The 22,724-nt window shown below is 30.2% G+C and overlaps 1 protein-coding gene across 4 annotated transcripts; it reads left to right on the top strand.

Annotated features, from left to right (window-relative positions):
* Positions 1 to 3,467: 3,467 nt before the first annotated feature.
* Positions 3,468 to 20,696, top strand: LOC111043092 (homeobox protein 4-like). 4 transcript variants are annotated; one of them, XM_022327906.1, is made up of 3 exons: positions 3,468 to 3,909; positions 18,738 to 19,059; positions 19,447 to 20,696. In XM_022327906.1, the coding sequence occupies exons 1-3, from the start codon at positions 3,743 to 3,745 to the stop codon at positions 19,783 to 19,785; spliced, it is 828 nt and encodes a 275-aa protein (XP_022183598.1). In that variant the 5' UTR covers positions 3,468 to 3,742; the 3' UTR covers positions 19,786 to 20,696. The 4 variants fall into 4 exon arrangements, with proteins under 4 accessions (XP_022183598.1, XP_022183600.1, XP_022183601.1 ...); XM_022327908.1 differs by lacking the exon at positions 3,468 to 3,909 and adding an exon at positions 7,039 to 7,301; XM_022327909.1 differs by lacking the exon at positions 3,468 to 3,909 and adding an exon at positions 13,312 to 13,887.
* The last annotated feature ends 2,028 nt before the right edge of the window (positions 20,697 to 22,724 follow it).

Genomic DNA, 22,724 nt, shown 5'->3' with positions numbered 1-22,724 from the left:
ATTCGACAAACAACGACCCATAGGCTCGTAGCGCGATAAAAATAGATCTTACGGAAAAATTGATAGTACTTAAAAAGTTAGAAACGTTGACACTTGAATACTTGATGGCTTGATGCTTATTCTAATATAGTACATACGTGATTCTATCTAGTACCATTGATTTTAAGATATAGCTACTAAAACCAACCATCCTATTTTAACATACTTATTACTTCAACTACACTAATGTTCCAACTTAAAAAAAAAAATTTATTGTGAATAATTAAGTTTTGAATTTTAAGACAATTTTAGTGTTTGCTCAGGGTTTGACCTAGGGGCCCCCCCAAATGGATGTAAGCCATGGGGCCCGTGTGCACCGCACACTCTGCACACCCGGTTCTTGAGGCACTGGTAGTCGTGTAGGTAGGTAGTACAATTTATCTAAAATGTAATTTATAAACATATTATAATAACATGAATCATAATTTTTAACTGTCAAATTTTTTTCTGTATATTAGACATGAAGAAATGATTAAACAAGAGAAAATTAAATATTTGTTCAAAACCCTTATCACATTATCAGTAGAATTGCTACTAGCATGTATATTCGGAAAGACTGTGCCTATTTGAAAGCTATACAGTATGCTGGAGAATCGCACACAAAAACGTGTAATAAAAACTGATTGTAATAGGTAAATATTACCCATCTATAGGCTACAATAAATGTAATTTTACAAGCACGTGGCACGAACAGCAATTTAGTTTAATATTGCCTATTCTATACAATGCAGCGGTTCTCAAACTTTTTTTTTCGCGTAAGTATATTATCAATCAGTCGCGTACCACTGATGATTAAATCAGATGATTTATATAAAAATACAAACTTTACATTTATTTTAAATACAAATGCTGTAAAATACTACAATATAGTTATTATTTTTTTTTTTATACAAATTTATTAGGGTTTAAAAATTAAGGTATGAATTAAATAACAAATTTTCAATGAGAACCATGATTGTAGATTTGATATTAGCGATGAACTATCTGGCCTTCTGTGTACCAACATGTGATCTTTCGCGTACCACAGTTTGAGAACCGCTGCTATACATAATACACGATTCTTTAAAAATAATACGTTTGCAATACACATAATTTTCATTTTTTATCTATTAATTTTGAGTTGCAATTTTGGAAAAATATATTGTTTACATTTACAGTACTCAATGGATCGTCAAATTGTCATGGACAAAACAGAATTTTTATACTTGAGCTGCAATAGGTAATATTTGGCTTTCGGATTTGACGAAATCTGACGAATCTTATTTGTTCAATTCGATGTGTATCAGTGTTGTAGACAAGGGGGGGAACGTGGGGGTCAGTTCCCCTTATTAGTTTTATTTTTTGTTATTGTTTACATTATGTAGTATGCACTATAATGTAATATTTTGTCATATTATGATCAATAGAGCTATTGAATTTTGACAGTTTTATCAATATACTGAATACCAATATAATTTTATTTTCGTTTATTTATAGCAAAGTAAATAGTAATATTTTATGTTTATATGGTTCAAATGGTCGATGACGATTGACGACTATGGTTATACGTTATTATAGCTTATCTTATTATTTATAGAGACAACATTATATAGTATATTATATATAATATGTATAATGTATAATATACATATATGTAGGCTCGACTAAATGGGCTATATTTTCACAGTTCCACTGTGCGTCTGTGTTTTAAATGTTGCCATTATGAGAAATCATTATCGGTATGGCATCTACGGGTTTAGTTCACTGCGTATACGTACAACTAATTTATCTGAAATCTATAAAAAGAAACACATCTTCCATATTGTGTTTAATGTGAATTTAGAATCAATTCAAATTATATTCATTGTTCCTTATTGTTAAATATTTTATTAGGTACCTTAGAAAAAAGTTTTGAGAGGGTTAGGGATTTTCCAATTTTCACCTCCCATTTAGCTGTCGTTTTTTTTTTCGATCCCCCTTTCAGAAATCATGTATACGCCACTGATGTGTATCTAGCATTTTAGAGGCTAAATTTTGTGTATTGTAGTATTGTACCTTCTATTATAACTTATGAGTTATTTGCGAGGTCTGTTTTTTTAATTTTAATTCAACGTCAAGTGATGAATTGACGAATAAGATGAAATAATTATTGGAGAATCGAAAATGACATGATTGAAACGACCTATGCGGCGGCCACCATAATATCTAACCAATCAGTTGGATACTCCTTATATTATAAAGTATGATATGATTAAGTTAAAATAGTTAGATTGTTGAAAAAAGAATTGGGAAGTTTTAAAATAGACAAGTATATTGCATACCTATTCAAATAAAATTAAAATATGAAAAATTGCACTTATCTCAATAGTCAATACTTCCAATACTTAAGACTACCTATAAAATACACAATAACAAAAAATAAAAAATATTTAATTTAATGCACATTATAATTCTAAGCGCATGATAAGGACAATATGAAGACTATATGAGAAGGCATATACTTTGCTCACAATAAGTGTTATATAGGTACTTATGCAATGTTGTGCATCATTGTTATACAAATATCTATATATTTTTATAAAGGTTTTTTCTATTTTTTGCGATGACAAGATTTTAATGGTTTTCAATGATATTTTTATGTATTTTATATTTTTGTCGAGGGGGAGACGTAAATTATTTTCCAAGTTCCATTTGTAATCATATAAATTATTAAATACGCTTTTTTTTTATTGTAGTTTTTTTTTATCTGATTGTTTATTTTGTGTGGCTAATCATTTTAATATCCACGTTGTACGTAAGCAATTTTCTAACTGCTGTGCACCTAAAAATTTTATTTTTTATAGACTAACGTAGTTGTCTTGTATCTATTACCTAGTATCCAAAGTAGGTTGATCATTGGTGCTTCCTTATCTGGATAATTAGGCTGGTTTATCTTTGTACAGTAATACATATAAGTTATGTACTCTACTCTTATATGAATATAATATGATACCTTATAAGGAGGCCAAGAGGGATAGTATTTAAAAAAAAAAAAATTGCAAGTGGATGAAATATGTGAACGATAATGAGATTATAATACAACATGCTTCCCACTATCAAGTCTTCAAGTTTCAACCCTCATTAACAGCAAACGTAAGGTGAAAAAAAAATTGAACGGGTCGTCGAGGAAAAATTATGGGTATCGTCAACCGGTGGTCGGCGCGGATGACCTATAATACCGAGGTAAACCTACATAATATTCCGTATCCAAACACACGCTCTTGTTATTGTTGTGGTTGTTATAATATTATATTGCGTACCACTGTTACACCGGTGTATGGAGGTACCTACCTGTACTACCTACCTATAATACGCCTACGGGCAAACGTCGACGACGACGATCCACGAGGGACTTGCCCCTTCCTATGACCGATCGGCGACGGCGGCGGTGGCGGACGGCCAGAGCGAAGCGGATAAAGGAAAACCGAAACCAGTCCCGCTCCGATCTCACTCATTGTCGTCCACGCGCGCGATTGTGAATCACGCTGCCTTAATATTTTTTTGAAAAAACGTTTCGTCGGATTTTTTTGGCCGCCGTTTTTCTTTCCGATTTGCCGCTTCTATCGCCAGTGAACTGATTCACTCCGGGACCTAGGTTTAGTAGGTTTTCCTCAAACGCTCTCCAGTCGGCCGTCGAGTTCTGCTTGTTTTACTTTTCACGTCAAGTTCGACAGTGCGTCACGCAATGTATTCCGATAAAGTGGAAGTGCTGCGGTTCGAAACGGAACCGTACAGGAACAAAAACGGCAGCCCGAACAAAAACGGAGGGTTGCACTACAACAACAACAACCTCAGCAACAAGAACCATAACAACCCGAAAAATTTTATCTACCAGAACGGCTATCACAACACGTCAGTATAACATTTTGTATTGCTCAATTAGTTTTTTTTATTACGACGTGCGAATGAAATACGCTACGCGCACGCAGTATGATTGTTAAACGGTTGTTGGCGCTACAGCGCTATGATAATATGACGCATAAAATATGGTTTCGTTTTTATACGGCCCGGCGAGATAACGTTCATCTATAGTACACACTCGCAGGCATTTTGTTGCCCTTCAAACCCTCAGGCCATCATTTCTTTTAGGATTTCGATTTTATCGTTCGTATCATACACGCTGGAGTCACGATTGTTATTTGCTTGTCGCGTGTCCACCAGCCGCTTTATTTGCGTAGCGTATATATTAAGACTAACTGTATACATACGACGACAACAACAACAACTGCTCAGTTGTTGGCCGTGATAAGAACTTGTTTTGATGATAAGAACGCAAAGTAATCTAGAGAAAATAAAAGAACCCACCATAAATAATATTAAAAAACGAGATTGCTATATCACAAATTGGTACTTTACAGTGTACGCGTTTTTTTGGGGACTAGGGACGGAACGCTATGAATTCTCTATCGGTGGGTTGAAATGGCGGTGGTAAGTAAGTGCCAAAATATTGTACGCGGGAAGTTTGACGCAACGTTGGCGTACGAAGTCGACTCCCACGACCGCATAGTTAGACAAAAACCGTTTTTTTCGTACAATATTGTGTAGGTATATGGTATATTATGTATTATATTTTACGGTCGTACACACTGATTATACCGCAGTGTATGGTATACGTCCTGCGAGACGCATCACGGGGAACCGGTTTTTCTGAACTAGTCTTAGGAATAAAGAAACCACATTTGAGAATGAATACTTCGGGGAGGATTAAGACACGATTACGATAATAATAATAATATTATTATCCGTGTGCGTACAGTATCACTCTCTAAACAGTTTTCGTGGATGCATGATTCATGAATGCTGCGAGTTTGTTTATAGCATCCTGACTGTACCTTACATGCATAATACAACCGACCGTGACCTTTGTCACATTCCATCGACACCAACCGATGGTACAGACAATGTCTTCGGCTCGTATACACCATACCTAACTGACATATACCTAATATAATTTTATATATTACATAATTGTATATAATATATAAATTTGATACACATATATTGTATATAATAACATAATTTTAAATTAAATTAAACTAATATTATATAATAACCAACTGATTATATAAAGTAATAAGTAAATAACAATAATATTTTGGTTTTCATCATGTAGGTTACTATCGAGGTTATTATTGTTTACATCGGATGAGGTTTCGATTTTTTCCGCCCAGCTGTGTATTTACTATATCATCTGAACATCTCCATCTTTTGCGATTCAAAATATCTGCATTCTGCATGATATTATTTGCTAATGTTCGACGAAGAATTTCTCATTTAATGGTGTTCTTAATTTGATTTGAAGTATTTCATTGCATATAATATAATAGGTATATAATATTCTACTTACTCAATGTTTTTTCTACTTATAGCACATTAACACGCAATTCGAAACAGTATACAGACCTTGCGAGTTGCGATAACTCTCAGACCTCAGTGTTTACAATTATAATTATCATAGGACTCAATTTAATACTTAATTGATTTAAATTTATTCAAACGCAATACTTTTTCCTACATTTTTAATCATAAAATGGGTACCTATCTGTTTTGACTTTCCTCATACAAAAATTATTCATAAATTCCTTAGTATATACCTAATAAAAATTATTTCTTCTAAGTTCTAGGTATTAAACATATACATTCCTATTACCTGTTATAATGTGTCCTTAAGTGGTGTATTCCATCACAAAACATCTCGGTTGACAAGTCAAATTTAGGTCATGGGTCATGGTTTAATCATTTGAAGTATTTCCCATCAGAAACAAGATGATATTTTTTCGTTTACCTGCTATCGAATTGTACCTAAAAATGAATTGAATTCATTTCTTTGAAACGATATGGCACCGACAATAGTCTATTTTATTTTATATTATTGTATAAACTGTTTCTAAAATTTTCCCAAAACAAATTTAAACACCAAACATTGATATATTTTTTACATACAAAAAAGTAATTATGTATGGAAAAGTTAATTTACTACTTATCAAGACAATTAATATTTTTCCATTGATATTAGGTTTGCGTACGTCGTTTACTCTAAAAAGTAACACATTTGCTAGGTATTTATATATTGTGATTTAAATATAAATGTCTGAATCTAGGTACTTATGAATTTTGATATGTAACTTCAAATTACATTATCACTGTAAAATAAACTAAATTATTTTTAAAAAAAACATACATTTACCTATATTTAAAACAAAAGTAGCAAATACTACAGTATTAAAAAAGTAACAACATATACTTTATTACTTACGCTTATGGCACATCAAATATATTATATAATATTAAACATGTATTCGGGGTAGGATTTTTATGTAAATACATATTTTTATTAAAGCATGATCAATTAATTATTGTAAATGATAAATTCGTTTCATCTGATTTGAAATAAGATAAGATACATTTAATTGTACTTATTTTATTTTATTTGTAAAATGTCTGCTTTTGTTTTACATATTTCGTAAATGTCAAATTCCCTAATTCCGGAAAGTAAAATAATTATTCTATTTACATCATCAAAATTGTAGTTCAGTATTAAGTCATTAAATACTATTTTAATACTATAACTCTCAAAAATATTTTAAGTGTGTAGTTATAGAAAATAAATTTTATGAAATTTTTTAACCTTAGGTATAAGTGATCATTAAGATCAAATTGTCGTAGTTTTAATTAAAAAAAATTATAACACTATTATATAGTGAACCATTGTTTTACTCTCCAATGATTAAAACAATATTATTATTTACTACATATTATACATTTTTTATTACATATTTTGCTCATTTTAACTATACATAAATCCCAGCCCTACATATATAATAATAAAAAGGTAATTGGTATATTGTATTATATGTATGAGACTATACACGAACACGATATGTATGTTTGAAGAATAATTAACTTGTACTTGGTTTTCGTTTTTGATAAATGGTAACCCTGGAAAACTTAAATATAGGGGAAGGGTGCTGTGCGTCAAGGTCATGAACAGAATGCCGTATAGTCGTATCGTGCGTATAATAATGGCGAGTGTTTTTGAAATATCTAAAGCTTTATTTGTTTTATGGTTTGGTACATTTCAATTTTTAAGGTTTGCTTTTTTCGTAATTCGTAAGTACAAACATGAATACGACAAAAAAACTGGAAAACACAATGAAAATATTATTGGAGGAGTTAAAAGAAAGGATTGATGCTGAAACTGTAATTATGGACCAGGAAATACATTACAATTTATGGACAAAAACGTAATATTTATTGATCGTTTGAACATTGTAGTTTGTGGGGTTATTATTTGAAGACACGTAAAAGTGTAATAAGTATTTTATAAATAATTGTAATTTATAAGTGTTAGGAATTAATACTAACCGAGTTCTGTCAAACATTAAAAAAAAAATATTTTTGCTTCCGTTTTGATAGACGTAGGACTCTCACCAGTCTGTTACAGAAAATTTTACATGTGTGGCTAAAAAAGTTTTTCTTAATGTCAATTTTGAAAATATGATTAGGTTTATGTATAATTCAGTTATTTAAAATAACAAATAAGTATAAAATATTTAAATTTAATATGTTATACGTTATACCTATTGGTAAAAACGTATGCAATAAATTTAATTTATAGGTATCTTGTTATTTGTTTTGAATGTAACAGTTGTATTTTTCTTTGATTTTGATATCATTTATATTATTAATACTTATCATTTTTATAAACACAATCATTATTTGTATCCAATGAAAGTCATACAAAATGATAAGAACGATGTTACGTGGTTCCTTATTATACGTATATCTAAAGTTGATTTCCAAGATAAATCGCAGGAAAGTGCCCCCCCCCCCGCACTTTTATTTTATACTTAAAAAAAGTCATGATAGGATCCATCCTTCGTGCCTCCCCCTTACGTACTCCCATGTATTGTTGACAAGACGTATATTTTTAATATTTATAATTCACCTATTATGTATATTTGTATACTTTAATTGTTTTACCTAAATAATTAACAATTCAACTTTTCATTTGTAGATTCTTAAAAAAAAATAGTCAAATCACTCAAATCATAGAAATTCCATCATAGTTTAATTATTATAATAAGTATTCTTCTTCAAGGTCGTAAATATATGATTTAAAATGTGCGTTAGTTTATGTAGGTACATATTTTTATTACATCTTTAAAACGTCTCAATTGTTTGCAATGTAATAAAACAAAAATGTAATCTATTTGAATTTCGTATTACCTATGCAGGTGTTTATTATTACTTGTCCTACGGTAAACAAATGTTTCATGTCATGTGGTTTACATGGCTATTTTTTTTACTTATTATTGTTTCAAATATTATAATGATTTTCATTACATGAAGCTTACTTATAACTTATCTTTTAAATATTGAAATAATTTGCTTCTTAGCAAATATTCTTTACATGATATATTATTATATATTAAAGGTTAAAAAGTCATATGATTAACTTCTAGTTATTGTGATAAACTAGTTCATTTAATTTTGCATATAGTAACAGTTAACAAATAATAAATACATATTTCATTACGTTTTGGTCGAGGTTTTGGTCTAAATCTATTCATAAAATTTCGTATTTTAAAATTATGTATACCTTATATAAATGTAATAAAATAAGTTCCAAATATACATAATAGTAAACTCCGTTAGCAAGCAAAGACAATACACTTTTTTCACATTTTTTTACAAACAATATACTTACAGTATCTAAAATATCAAACTAATACAATAAGCATAATATAAAGATAATTATAGTTATTTAATGTATGATATGAAAAAACTCGGTTAAGTATGAAAGAAGTCACATTAATGATAGGTACTTTCTATAATTTCTGTTTATTAATCATTATTGTAACAGATCATAATTTACGCCTTAGATATCTACGAGGATTAACAGGAATTTATAAAAATGATAAGTTTTGAATTAGTAGATTTAATTAAGATGATGATGTACTTTTATAGAAACATTTAGCTCCTTATACCTACCTATTTGGTTTTTATTTTAGGTCTGTGTAATATCAAGTTTGATACGCAAGGGCATTAATTATTAGTAGCCTGTTGGTGACTATTTTTTACCAAAATCCATATTATTAACCTGCAGTGTTATGAATTAATTATTTAAACCGCTCACATACACCAAAGTTCAACGCCCATTCTCGCCTATTATTAAACATGAGCGTCTCTATAGTCCATAATATCAAACAAATATCTGAATGCGGCGTGCACGGTTCATGAGTAAAAAATCGTGCACGTTTCATTCATAAATCTCTGGTCCGGCTCGACCGCGATCAATGGCGCACTGCGTCGTGTGCATTGTCGGCTTGCTGCGTCGCGTCACTTTAACTTCGCCAGCTGCAGTGTGTATCATATAATATTATATAACTATGGTGTGTGCGTGTCGTGCAGTGCTGCAAGTTCCAGCGGAAACAAAATATCACGGCGGATTATTAACACTGTACCCGGCGAGTGTGGATGAAAAAAAACCACCAGTCTTTCGGTAGATTTTCAGTGGTTCTCATGACGTTAGTCGCTTAGAGGGCAGCTGCAGCTGCTGGTTCAAAAAAAAACATCCTAATCGCGTAGTTAACCGCATTTAAATGCTTTATAATGAAAAAATAAAATAATTAATATTATTACCATATAAAATTAACTCGTAGAAAACAAAACGTACGTCGATCTGCACTCCCGCTCACCAAAAAAACATCTGCAGATCTATGCACTGCATACAGTAAAGGGTCTTTTGTGATTTTTATCGTACCTCCCGGTTGATTTACTATGCCTATAAATAATTTACACACCCATATTTGTTTAGGTACCTATAATCTGTACGGGGAAAACGAAAAAGCCATTGTCGTGTGTGTGTGAGAGACGCTGCTTAAAAAGGGACTTAGAGAGCCGAAGAAATTCAAACTTGGCATATTATTTAGAGAAACTTCCTTTAGTCGCCATTGTGTGTCACCATATGTCTGATGAACAGGATATAATATGTCGTATCGTTCTATATACATCGAGTCTTACATGTTATGACGCGCGTCCTTTTGGTATAGACGTATAGTACGTATATAGTACCTACGTCCTACATATAACTATAGCGGGCCCCGTTGTGAATTTCTTTATGGTCCGGTAGGTTTTTCGTTGAAAATGTGCGGTACAGTTTTCACCTGCTTAGTCACGGGACATTATGTGAATTATATTATATATTATTGTGTGTACGATTTTTGTATGGTATACCGGCGAGATTTTTTTTGTCACGGATATTATAGATCCGGCGTACAGCCGTGTCAATGGACGCATGTAGTTGTATTCTGTATAGGAAGTTGGTCCACCTTACTCCTTGTCCTTACATAATATGTATTAAAGATAATAACATATTCACTATATTTTAACGTTTTTGATTTAGTGCGTGAAATTTATGATTAATTAACTCTTTTTAGTTTTTTTTTGTATTCTTATATATATTTTAATTAAGGTACTTTTTTCACTGTTGTATCCTGTATTCTGTAGGTATACTAGGTTAATAAACTGCAATTAGCTTATATAATAGATACAACAACTTGTTTTTTTAAAATGTTTACAATAATAATATGTTCTGTACAATAGCGCATTTGAGGTATAATTCTGGTAATAATATCATAAACTCATGACGAATAAGCCCGCATTCAATGACGAACTACACTACCACTACAACAGTGGGTATACATAAGTAACACTACATAGTATATACGTCATTACCTAGACCTGCTGATTTGAATTATTCTATGACTAATTATTATGTTTTTTTCTTAAGAGGAGGCTCCACCTCCATGTTTTGTTAAAGTTTTATATACGCAGAGACAACATGACAAATTTGAGCTCAAAAATATCCATTTTAATTTCAGTATTATTATAATAATATTATTAATAATTGGAATATTATCAAAGTTAGAGGTAAGAATATGATCTTGGCCGTCATTATCGTAGATATTGTAGACTTTAAAAAAATTTCCTAAATACTATTCTTAACCTCAAATTTAATAATATGGTAATTCACTATAGTATTAAAATTAATGACAAAAAATAGATTCTATACTGAACATAAATTTGATATGTCAAGACAGAGACAACACATTATGCGGTGTAATGTCTTCTTAAAATATCTTCGTACCAAAAGTACCACCAGGTCGTTTAAACCAGTGACTATTTCTAGAAAATTACAACTTACAGGATAGTTTGGCTAGATAATTGTGAGTTTTGATATCAGTGTTTATAATCACTTTCGAAATCTTATGCAGTTGTGCGAACTTTTCAACATTAATTCTCAATAATTTATTTTAACTTAGACAATTTAGAACTTTTGCACTTGAGATTCAAACACAATATTTAATTAAAATATCTAAACATCACCATATATCAACGTTAATTTATATATGTTCTTTGTTTTATGTTTGATTAATTTTGACCCAGACGGATTGGGATAATACAGTAGATTCTGTAGAATATAAATGTGTTTCTTTTAAGCCCAGGTTTTCAATCGAATAACAATAATTAACAGGTAAAATACGCGTGTTACATAGTGTCGTTTACCTGACAAAATTGATTTTTTTTGTATAACAACAAGATTTATATTTCATAAATTTATACATGCCTAATACATTTTAAAATAAGTTATCCATATTACATATGATAAAAATTCGAATTAATTTTTCTTTTAAATGGTTTATTATGTTCATACTAAAGATTTGGATTATTATTAATACATTATATTCCCACATATCAAATAACTGTACAGAAAAAATTGGCGAATCATGATAATTAATTTCAATTATTTATATAATTATTTGATTAATTATAAATTCTATGGTTATAAAGTATACGTTCAATGTTATCCTTATCACTCTTCATTTTAATAATCTTCTGCGCGTAAATGGATTATTAGCAAAATATTTTGTCTCGTTGATAATGCTATTTGAATATAATATAGTCTGAACGACTATCTATTCAAAATATGCATAAATCTGATTTACCTAACCCACCTATTCCCTACTGGCGTCAGGCGTACGACATAATGTGATCACCGATAGATTTGACTTATATGAACTTTATTATGCAACACGAGTAACCATTAATAAAATCAGCATATTGAATTACATTTTTAAATATTATTTATATATGATATGTATTATCCATGCGTAACTAATCATATCAACACAAATATTTATAAAATGAAAATATGAAACAATAATTTGTAGTGTATGGCACTAGAAATCGGAATTAATGTGTTTGATTGTTAAACATCGTAATATAGTTATATCTCTAAAGACTAAAATTTTCGGCTGTTTCAATGTGGACAAGCTCACCTATTGTATAAATATGAATCTATATTTTGTTTCGAAAATAGAAGATATTATTTTTCTAATACATAGTGTACCTGAAGTAGCTCAATAAAATATATAACTTAAACTCATTTTATTAGCTACTACAGAGTTCCAAAAATGGTTATACTATGTGGCTTTTCAATATGAAGGTAAAAATACCTGTATCAGTCGTTTATAAAGGTATTATATAGGTATAATCACACCTACTACATATAGTTATACAGTATAACTTATACTGTAGCATAGTTTCTCTCACTGTCAATGTTGTACTATTGACACACGGTGCACAAGCACAACAGGTCTCACTTTTGAAAATTCGTCATAACAATTATTATTGCAGTACACGCGATATTTGTACTGCAATTATTGTATATACGCTCGTGCATGCCATATTATTGTTGTATGTGTGTGTATAATATCATATAGAAGTATTTGTGTATGTGCGTGTGTATTTTTTTTAGATTTTTTTCATACATCAAACGCAATTCAAACGATTATTTTCAATCTAATACCACGTGCTCCTATTGTGCTATGTCCTATGTAATATACTGACCGCAAAAAATCACGTCTTTTAGTTAAAGTATCTGCGGTACTTTTTATTACTATTTATTATTATTACTATCACGGCCGTTCGTTTGCTAATATAATATATATTATAAGGTACCAGTTAACAGTTAGCACCGACCGCGACGTCTAATATATCAATATAGCCAATATAGATATTATTTAGGACGTTCGCCTACTCGGATACGGACGCCGCTGTGAGTAGTGAACGCCTACTCCGTTGTCGCAAAATAAAAAAAAATTATAAAAAAATAAAAAAATAATAATAAATCACTGACGCGTTACTTCTTCTTTTTATTGCTTTAATTTTGTTCCAAACGTCTCCTCCGCCGCGGTGTGCACAGTTCGTCATCTACCGTCGTCGTCTTGTGATGCGAATAACGCGCTACATTGTACCTACTATCTATTGTTATTATTATTTCGCGACGATGCTGTAGTGCGCCGGTGGTGCTGCGAAATAATAACAATACAATATATTATAATATACTAAATCGTTTGTTTTTTCATTTTTTTTTCATATATTTCAGTAGAGCATCTCTACCGGTTTACCCGAATTTCGGAAAAATCAGTTGTACCTGCCGGTTTCGTTCGTTTTATAATCAGTGCATTACGCATTTCCTGAAATTCCGACCGAACCGGCGAGATAACAGCAATTTAACCACGTCACAGCTTACAGCCGATGTAGTTCCTAAACTTTATTACTATGGTAGTCCTATGCATTACGGTTCCGCCGCGCAGTCCTGTATAACAATATTATTATTGCGCTATCTTATCGACATTTGTATTTTAATGCTCTGCTGCGGCCCGACCACCGATTTCGTTATACCATTATCATTGAACACAAAAAACGGACAGGTATTTCGTTTTGGTGGTGCATTATGTCGTTGTTGTGGACGCCGTTGAGGTAAGTCGCCGGACGTTTCTGTACAAACTACTGGCAAGTTGATGAGGGGGTGTGCGCCGTATACGCTTCCTACATGGCCATAGTATTGTACATATTATTACGGATCGGGTTGTATATTATATTGTTATTGTTATTGGCGAGCGTCGTCCGTGTTAATGGACTTTTTTTCCGATCAAACGACCGTGCCCTTTTCTACAACGATGCCTATATTTTAATGTATTTCGGATATCTGTATGCGCGCATGAATATGTCTGGACTGGCTAACCGGCTACTCTAATATTGACTATTGTGTATTTAATACCTTTTATTTCTCCCCTCTCTGATCGTCTGTTTGATAAAGATGAAATACTTATACATTTCAAGCACTATTTCAAATATATCATGATAATATACGTAATAATCGCCGTGCTAAATAATTCTATACATACCTATTTCAATATGTGTAGGCAATTATGAGAAAAACAATATCTATGTATTGTCATCGTAATAATGACGTAAAAAATTCGAAATTGTTGTGAACAAATCAAGGTCTGATCGTCTGACGGTTATTATACGTAATGGGTAATTGAAGAAATGTAGGTATATCTCGTACATTATTGAATTATTCTATCCTCTACCAACACGGTTCGGGTGCGCCCACGACGATAAATTCAATGGGTAATAAATAAAACATTTTCAGAACAATATTCTACTTCGGTGTACTTATACAAAAATAAAAATTAATATTACTACTTAACGAAAAAAATGTAATACTAAGTATAAAACAATTAATTTTTTTTTGAACAGATGATGTTACTTACCTGCGTACAATTACTTTAAGTAGTTCAAACAATAAAAGTGTAATATAACTCAAAATACAAAATCTTCGCTGCAAATAAAATAACTTTAAAAAGTAATTCCTTGCGGAAGAATAGTTCTTGAAATACGTATTTGAGGACTAGGTGACTAAGGAGTAAGTCCTACAGTGGCTCTCTTTGGCGATGAATAGTAGTTGAAGCATATAAGCTATTTATTTTGAATTTTAAAATATCTATTTTATAAAATTATTAATCTCTAATTAAAGGTTTATCACTCCACTGCTGTTTACTATACAGTGTAATCAAATGATTCCTAAATGTTATCAAATAATTCATATAAACTACGCAACTACCATGCAATTATTTTGCAATGTGTTCCTAGAATTATATTAATCGGTGATCAATTCAATGTATATCTAATTTGTCTTGTAGAAACATCCATGATTATAACTGTAAAATGTAGCTGAATATTACAAGTTAATACATTAATAAATAATATAATAATTGTAATTCACTTAAAGTAAAAATATGATAATTATATCCCTAACCCGACGAATGCATAGTTTTCTTTTTAAGAAGTACTTGTATTTTATAGATCACATTTTAGAATTTAATATCACATTTATCCAACTCAATTTGTGAAACCGACCCGTATTTCTATATTTCATCCTGTATTCCTTGGTTATTAATATGTTCGATGTTATACATTTTTATTTCCATCTGTTCAAGAATGCGTTTAATGTGTAAACAATTATCAATAATTGTGTTTTTGGTATGTTGCCGATTTTATTAAAACATAAAATACCAAAAACTAGAAATTGTTAATCGCGTATTAGGGGTAATCCATTTTAATCAGACTATTTTGAATAGAATGTAAACGGCGTCAAATGTATTGCTACTAGCTAATTGCTATAGCCAACCTAATGCGATGGCAATTAAAGAAAAAAATGTGTCTCGTCGTCTAATGTCTGATGGTATTTTCTATATCATTCAAATATGATATGACTCATGCTCATGGGTTCATTTTCTACGAATTCCGGAAAAAAAGTTACATTGAAAAAATTACTATTAAGAAAATTTCTCACTCGTGTGTGTTGTCTACGACTTACAAGTGTACATTTGTTAGTTAAAATATTAAATTAAATTTACCAATTGTTAAATTGAAGACAACAACTTTTTTAGTGGTTTTGTTGGAAATGTTTTTTTGATGTTTTAATCACGAAGCGAGCTAAGAGAATTTTTAGATTTTAATATTTAAATATTTTACACATTTTATAATCAATCACAGAAAATGTTGCATTTTATTTGCTATAATTTATAAGTTATTAAAACTATTCAAGTTCACGCAAAATTAAAATTAACTCATCTGAACCAAAACTGCTGAATGTAAATTTACTAATTTACTCACTTATAAAACATACAACACGGTGGATGAGACGTCCCTGATGTCATTTTAATGACTAGTGTTGTGAATTGTCTATTTTTGTTTTTGTGATTACCATGTTTTGCTATCCCTGCTATAGTTAATCTTGTCCCTTAATGTCTGATGAGTGATGGTACCATGGTGTATGTGTCTATCACATAATTAAAATATGTCATGAGGTTATGACGTTCTTGCTTGTGGTCACTAGATTGTTTATTTACTTTTATATAATATTATCTACAGTTATCACACTCCAACACATGCACTCGTATAAGTTTATTGCCTATACAGTACTCCTTTATATAGTACAGAGTACATACTAATCCGCCGGGATACCAATTATACGTAATTTGTCATAGATACTACTATTAAAGGTGGTATCACAGAAACTTCATCTGACTTGCCTTTTATAGTATATTGAATTTTTAGTGGCCGTTTTAATCTTGATATCATTCACTCATCATGATAATCATCTACGCGCGTGGAAATGTCGAGAGTCGACCATGCCCAATATTTATTGACATGATAGTCGTAGCTGTGATACCGCCTCAAAACGTGAAACTTTCACTTTTATTTTACTCTGCTAGGTTACCAGCCACCAGGTAATCTACCGATAATTATACAATAGGTATATTATAATATGTTATCTAAGGCTTACACATCGTTATGGGGATAAATGCGTTTATTAGTTGTATTTTATTAACCTACGTTGGCAACCAGCGATGATTATATTAAATAATATCATTATTCATTACGTAATACGTTTAAATTGCGAATTAAGATATAGGTAATATCTCAATCCGTGTTTTCAATCATTATACCTATTCATTGATATGACAGCGCTGCGTCCAGTATTTCAATATCATGAAATTGCCTGCGGCAATACGACTATACAAACTCCTAAGTACGTGTAGCCTTATATTAGTGAATGCTCATAATGTGTCAAAGCTTATGTCATGAATGCCATATACGAATTAATGTAAATAATTCGATTAAAATTATTAAAAATATATAGTAAAATGCCCGAGTATAGTATGTATTGATTAAAAGGGGGATTTTTTTTAACCTTATGTACATCAAAATGTATAAACTTATAATGATTGATAAAAATACAATAGATGAATTATTATGATATAAGTCTTTCTTTCTATAATTCATTTGATTTTACATGATTTAATTTTCGAATCGATGAATATATAGGTTTTGTATACCTATGTGTTCTAAAAAACAAATGTGTCACGTTTAGGAGCAAAATTCAATGACGAGGTAGGCAAACTCGAAATATACTATTCAGCAGGACGACGAGTTCCTTAATTTTTAGTTATGTTTATAATTTAAAATATTCTGTTTATTTTAAATATTGTATAATATTCACAATAATTTGTATCAATATATAGGAACTAAAAAAAGAATCAAGTCTATATAGAAATTTGGTTTGGAAGAATTTTTTCGACACTTTAGGTCAGAATTGAATAGGTCCTGTACGTATACTGAGCATTGAGCGCATGTCATCATACTTAATAGTTTGGGTAGTGTTCACTTTTGACTGTTAAGAGTGACGTTTTAGAATTTAGACCATATACTTGTATAATATATTATTAAGGTTAACGTGTTATACCTTTATTTACGTGCACAGCACAACACATGTACTATAGCTGCCGGAGGTCGACTGATAAGATTTCTAAAATATAAAAATAAACGTTTACACGGATGAGTACATTCAGTATGAGTATTATAAACTATATGAATTATTTTTATTGTTATATAATATAAGAACAAACGGCGGGGGGGAAATAAAACATATTTAGTCATTATATATTATTATTAATGTGCCCAACCATTAATAATGTATGGATTGTATTATATTATAATCATTAATCACTATTAGAATACAGTATCAGTCATTCTAATATATTATTCTATACATCGTGGAATCATTTGTCGATTGACGATTTCCCGATTTCTCCACGTGTTATAATAATATTCGCTTATTCAGTTATTCGACAAACTGTTTTCTTTAATTTTGCATGTGAATGTTTCTCATCGAAGAACAACACCCAACCAGTGTAATGCACAATCTGTGTAACCCGAGATCGTGTGGCGTAGGATTCGGTGGCGGGTACGTCTTGGGTAGTCGGTTCCTTCTCGGGCATAGTAAAATAAAATATAATACCTTACACTGTTATAGATATCAGTAGAATTATCGGAGATTCGGAGGGGAAAACGAAAACCATGCGCAAACCCGTCGTCTTTTTATTGCACAGAACATTTTAAAATATGATTTAGTGCTTAGCAGTTTATTAATATTTAACGCGCGGTCGTAAAGTTATTCTTTTGTAGGCACTAGGCACTGCAGGCAGTAGTAATAAACAGACCCCTGGTAACATATCGTTATAAATTATTGTAATTGAACGTAATTTTGTAATAATACCATGGAAGACGTACCGTTTCCGTTGGATTTGCAACTCGTATGTTTGCACCTGTTGATCTATCTGTTGTGGAAAGATCACAACGAAAAGCACAATAATAATAATAGAAATAATAATATTATGACGTTGAAGTACGATTTTTGCGTAGTCAACCACCGCCAGGATTATCTTTAATTGTTCTAAATGGATTTGCGTTTACAGGTTGATCGAGTCGGAGAAAAGGTCGTCGTCGTCGTCGTCGCCATCGTTCTCCACCACCTCTACGAACACAGCCATCACCGCCGCCGCCGTCGCTGCCGCAGCAGTGTCTCAACTCCATCATAACGTTCAGCCACCGTCGGATCCATTCATAGCGTCTGTGCTCCATTCCAGGCAGAATCCACGGCCAGGTCGTTTGATCTTGGAAAACGTCAACAACCGGCCGCAGACCATGGACCGAGGTACGCAGGCAAACACGGACAGCCCCGCTGACGCGATCACAGAAGCCCCGACCACCAGCAATGGTCCGACTAACAACGAACTGGTCAGTATGATAATTATTATTTTAATTTAATTTATTATAATTTATCATTGTTATAAAAAATATCACCGAAAAAAAAAATTCTAATTTTCTTAAGAATCTTAAGAAAGAGCAATTTAAAAATATTAATACACCAGATTAAAAAAAAACTATTAGCCATTAGATAACATTATCTATTAGGATTACAAATGTATTTTAAATTTACGTGCAATTAATAAGTAAATAAAAAAATGTATTTAGTAATTGAAAACACGAAAAACTAACTGATATTGTTCATGTGTATTAATTTAAAAATGGGGTAACTAAACTTCTGTTCTGATCCAATTAATGATTGACTTGAAGGATACAATTTGATTGATATATTATGATCGTAATATGCTTCTTTTACAGTTCCGAAAGGCCAACATTAGCGTTACAAATCAAACATTGATGACCAATGGTGGTGACAATTCTTCAGTCGATAGTCTGAATAGTGCAGATTCTGCAAAACGCGACAGTGAGGAATCAGTAATTGAACTTGCTGAGTTTCATCAGCCAATGATTGCCAAGGACGATTCTGATGGACCTGTCAATATGAGCAATGGTGATGGAAAATCTGGTGGTGCTGGAGGCAAACCTTCAAATGGTATTGTTAAGGAACACCCAGATGATGACGATATTGACAGAACTAGTTGTGGCATGGAATGTTTATACTTTACCATGCAATGCTGCGAATGTTCAATAATGTAAGGAAGCTATTCCATCCCTTACAGTTTATTATTGTTAGTTATAATTGAGTAACTATAATTATACATTACAATACAATTATTAAATTAAAAATACAGCAAATTACGCTGCTTAGTCACATTTCAAAGTTCTATTGAATCCGTGATTTTTAAAGGAATTAATTAATTAATCTATGTAATACATTGTATAAAAATGAAAATTATATTTTTAAAAATGTAATTTTTTGATTACTATAACTACTAGTAATATTGTGTTAAAGTTCCATTCTGAGGATTTGTTTTTGTTATTTCCAATAGGAATAACTAATTATTTTCAACAATTATTGATAATTTGATATTACTTACATGATTCTTTTTGGTTATTCATTATTATCATTTCAAAACTTTTTGCTCCTAAGAAGTACAATATATCTGAAACTAACAATTGTGCCATTTTTTTTTTGTACTTTATTATATTTTAATATACTTTGAGGATCATCATATCTTCCTGTTTGTGTGTATAAAACACAGTGTCTACCATGTATATAAAGAGTCTTAGCATGATACAAATCATTACTTAATTTAATTTTGCTCCTACTTGTGGAGATTAAATAAAGAATGTTATAACTATTGAGCAACAATCCATAACCTATAGTACATAATACTTGTCCCTGTTAATTCTGATATTGTGTATTCTGTATGCTCTTTTTATTTAATATACCTTAATAATATATAATAGTATAAAACATATTTGTACTCAGATAATATTTTAATATTTATGCGAGTACTTCGTGCACATGTGGTTTAAAATGTGTTAATACTATTGTCAATCAATTTTGTAAACAATTTGGACCGAAATGTGATAATATTGTTGAGTGTCCAAATAAAGCCTACCTTAAAATTGTGTACATATAAAGGTATTTTTTTTTTTTGTATAATGTTTAACTTTATACACTTTTATGTTCTGTATATTTTTTTTAGAGTTTATCATTATAATTTCTATTTTTTAAGTTAGTGGTATAAATTCAAGAATCTCTTCTTTTATTTTTATTTTTAATATTAGTTGTATTATTGCTTTGTATCAATAAAATGAAATTTAAAATATATAATACTATTGTGTAATATTTCAAAATTTTTAATTCACTAGTCATTTTTAAAACGACTTTAAATTATATGACAGCTATTGTGGTCAGTTGTAATAATGTTTGAATGCAGCAGCACTGTGGGTTACATAAATGATAAATAATTAACTACAGTCAACAGATATTATTATAAATGTTTAAATGATTGAACTTCCATCCATTTATTTAAGTGGTGTATATAATTACAGCTTTATTTGGCTTTATTTGATTGGATTGCCAAAGTTAAATTTCGAAACATTGATTCAATACCTATGTAACTGAAATTGTTATGAACAATAATTTAAAATTATAAACACCATTATGTATCAAATATTATAATGATAATATTAAACTCAAAGGTTGAAACTCCTGACAAAAATTAACTTTGAAAATATTTTATATTTAATGAGTAGTTGACATAAATAATATGAATATACACTAAAATTATAGCTTGAATAAGTATTGAAATATATGTGTGTGCTCATTTGTACCTTTTATATTATTTTTGTTTAGGTATTCTCTTTTATATGAACTATATTACCTACTATATTATGGAGTAATAGTATACCAATAAGAAAAATAAATATTTATTCAATTATTTTTGTTTAGTAGTAGCAATTAATTAACGTAAAGAAAATTATAAATATTTTAGGGGCGTTCAGGTGATCTTAGCGGGCAAAGAATTTAAACATTTACCTTAAATTGAATATTATATTTTACTGTTGACACATCTTAATAAAGGTACAATGATACATTTTTAGATTATTATTTAGATAGTAAGAAATGGGAAATATTCATTTATATTTAATTCTACAAATCTTACATTTTTAGTAACTTTTTTCCAATTTCAATTTACTTTTAATATTTTGCCGGTTAATATATTATTACGGACTGTAATTTGTCACCACTGATCTGCAGAGTGATAGTTGATTAAAACAAGGAAACAATTACGAACTCTAACTCCTGGTATTTTAAAATAAAATACCTGATACATCATTAATGTTACGCCTTTCATAGGCTACATGTGTATAATATCATTGATTTTAGAATTTATTCTATTTTAGGTCTTTTTTCGGAAGTTTGAACTCATGTAAAATATAGGATGTATATAAGATAAGTATATTATAACATGTTTAAATATAATAATTCAAATAATTAATGCTTTAAAATTTTGGTGGCTTTAGAAAAAATTCATTCTCATAGTGGGCGGAGGATGAAATAAATTTAAGAACCCGTGTGATAAATGGTTTACACTTAAATCCATTTTGACGATATTTTTAACTTTATATTAGTTATATAATATATATTATTATCAATCATTGTGTATGTATTATATTGTTTATTTTTTATTCTATTCAATAAAATAATGAGTAAATACCTACCAATAAATAAATATTCTACATTTTTTTTCTACAATCATTTTTGCTTTCTTATTGGATTATTGTCAATAATGATTTAAACTGTTATCATCTACCTTAGATTATGTGACTTGATGTTTTAAATTTTTATGAATAAAATATGTTTAATTTTAAATACACATATTATCTATTCATTGAATAGATATTTATGTTATGAATATATTAATACATATAAATAAAAACCAAATTAGTGTTAAAAGAGAACATTGAATATTGTTATTGTTATTGGTGAAGTTTTACTCTCGAATCTTGGGTAAGTTCTATTGGTATTAAATATTAATTATTGAATAAATAATATCTATGTTATAACAGTAATAAAAGATAGCAATCATTTTAGAAAGTTAGGTACTTAGGTACAATAAACAATCAATAACAGACTGAAAAATATTCTAACCTCATCCAATAAGGCTTCTCTTCTTAACAGT

This window comes from Myzus persicae, unplaced genomic scaffold (assembly GCF_001856785.1).
Source record: "Myzus persicae strain clone G006 unplaced genomic scaffold, MPER_G0061.0, whole genome shotgun sequence".
NCBI classification, from domain to species: Eukaryota; Metazoa; Arthropoda; class Insecta; order Hemiptera; family Aphididae; genus Myzus; species Myzus persicae.
Note: the sequence above shows the minus strand (reverse complement) of the source record. Positions and strands in the feature narration are given on the sequence as shown.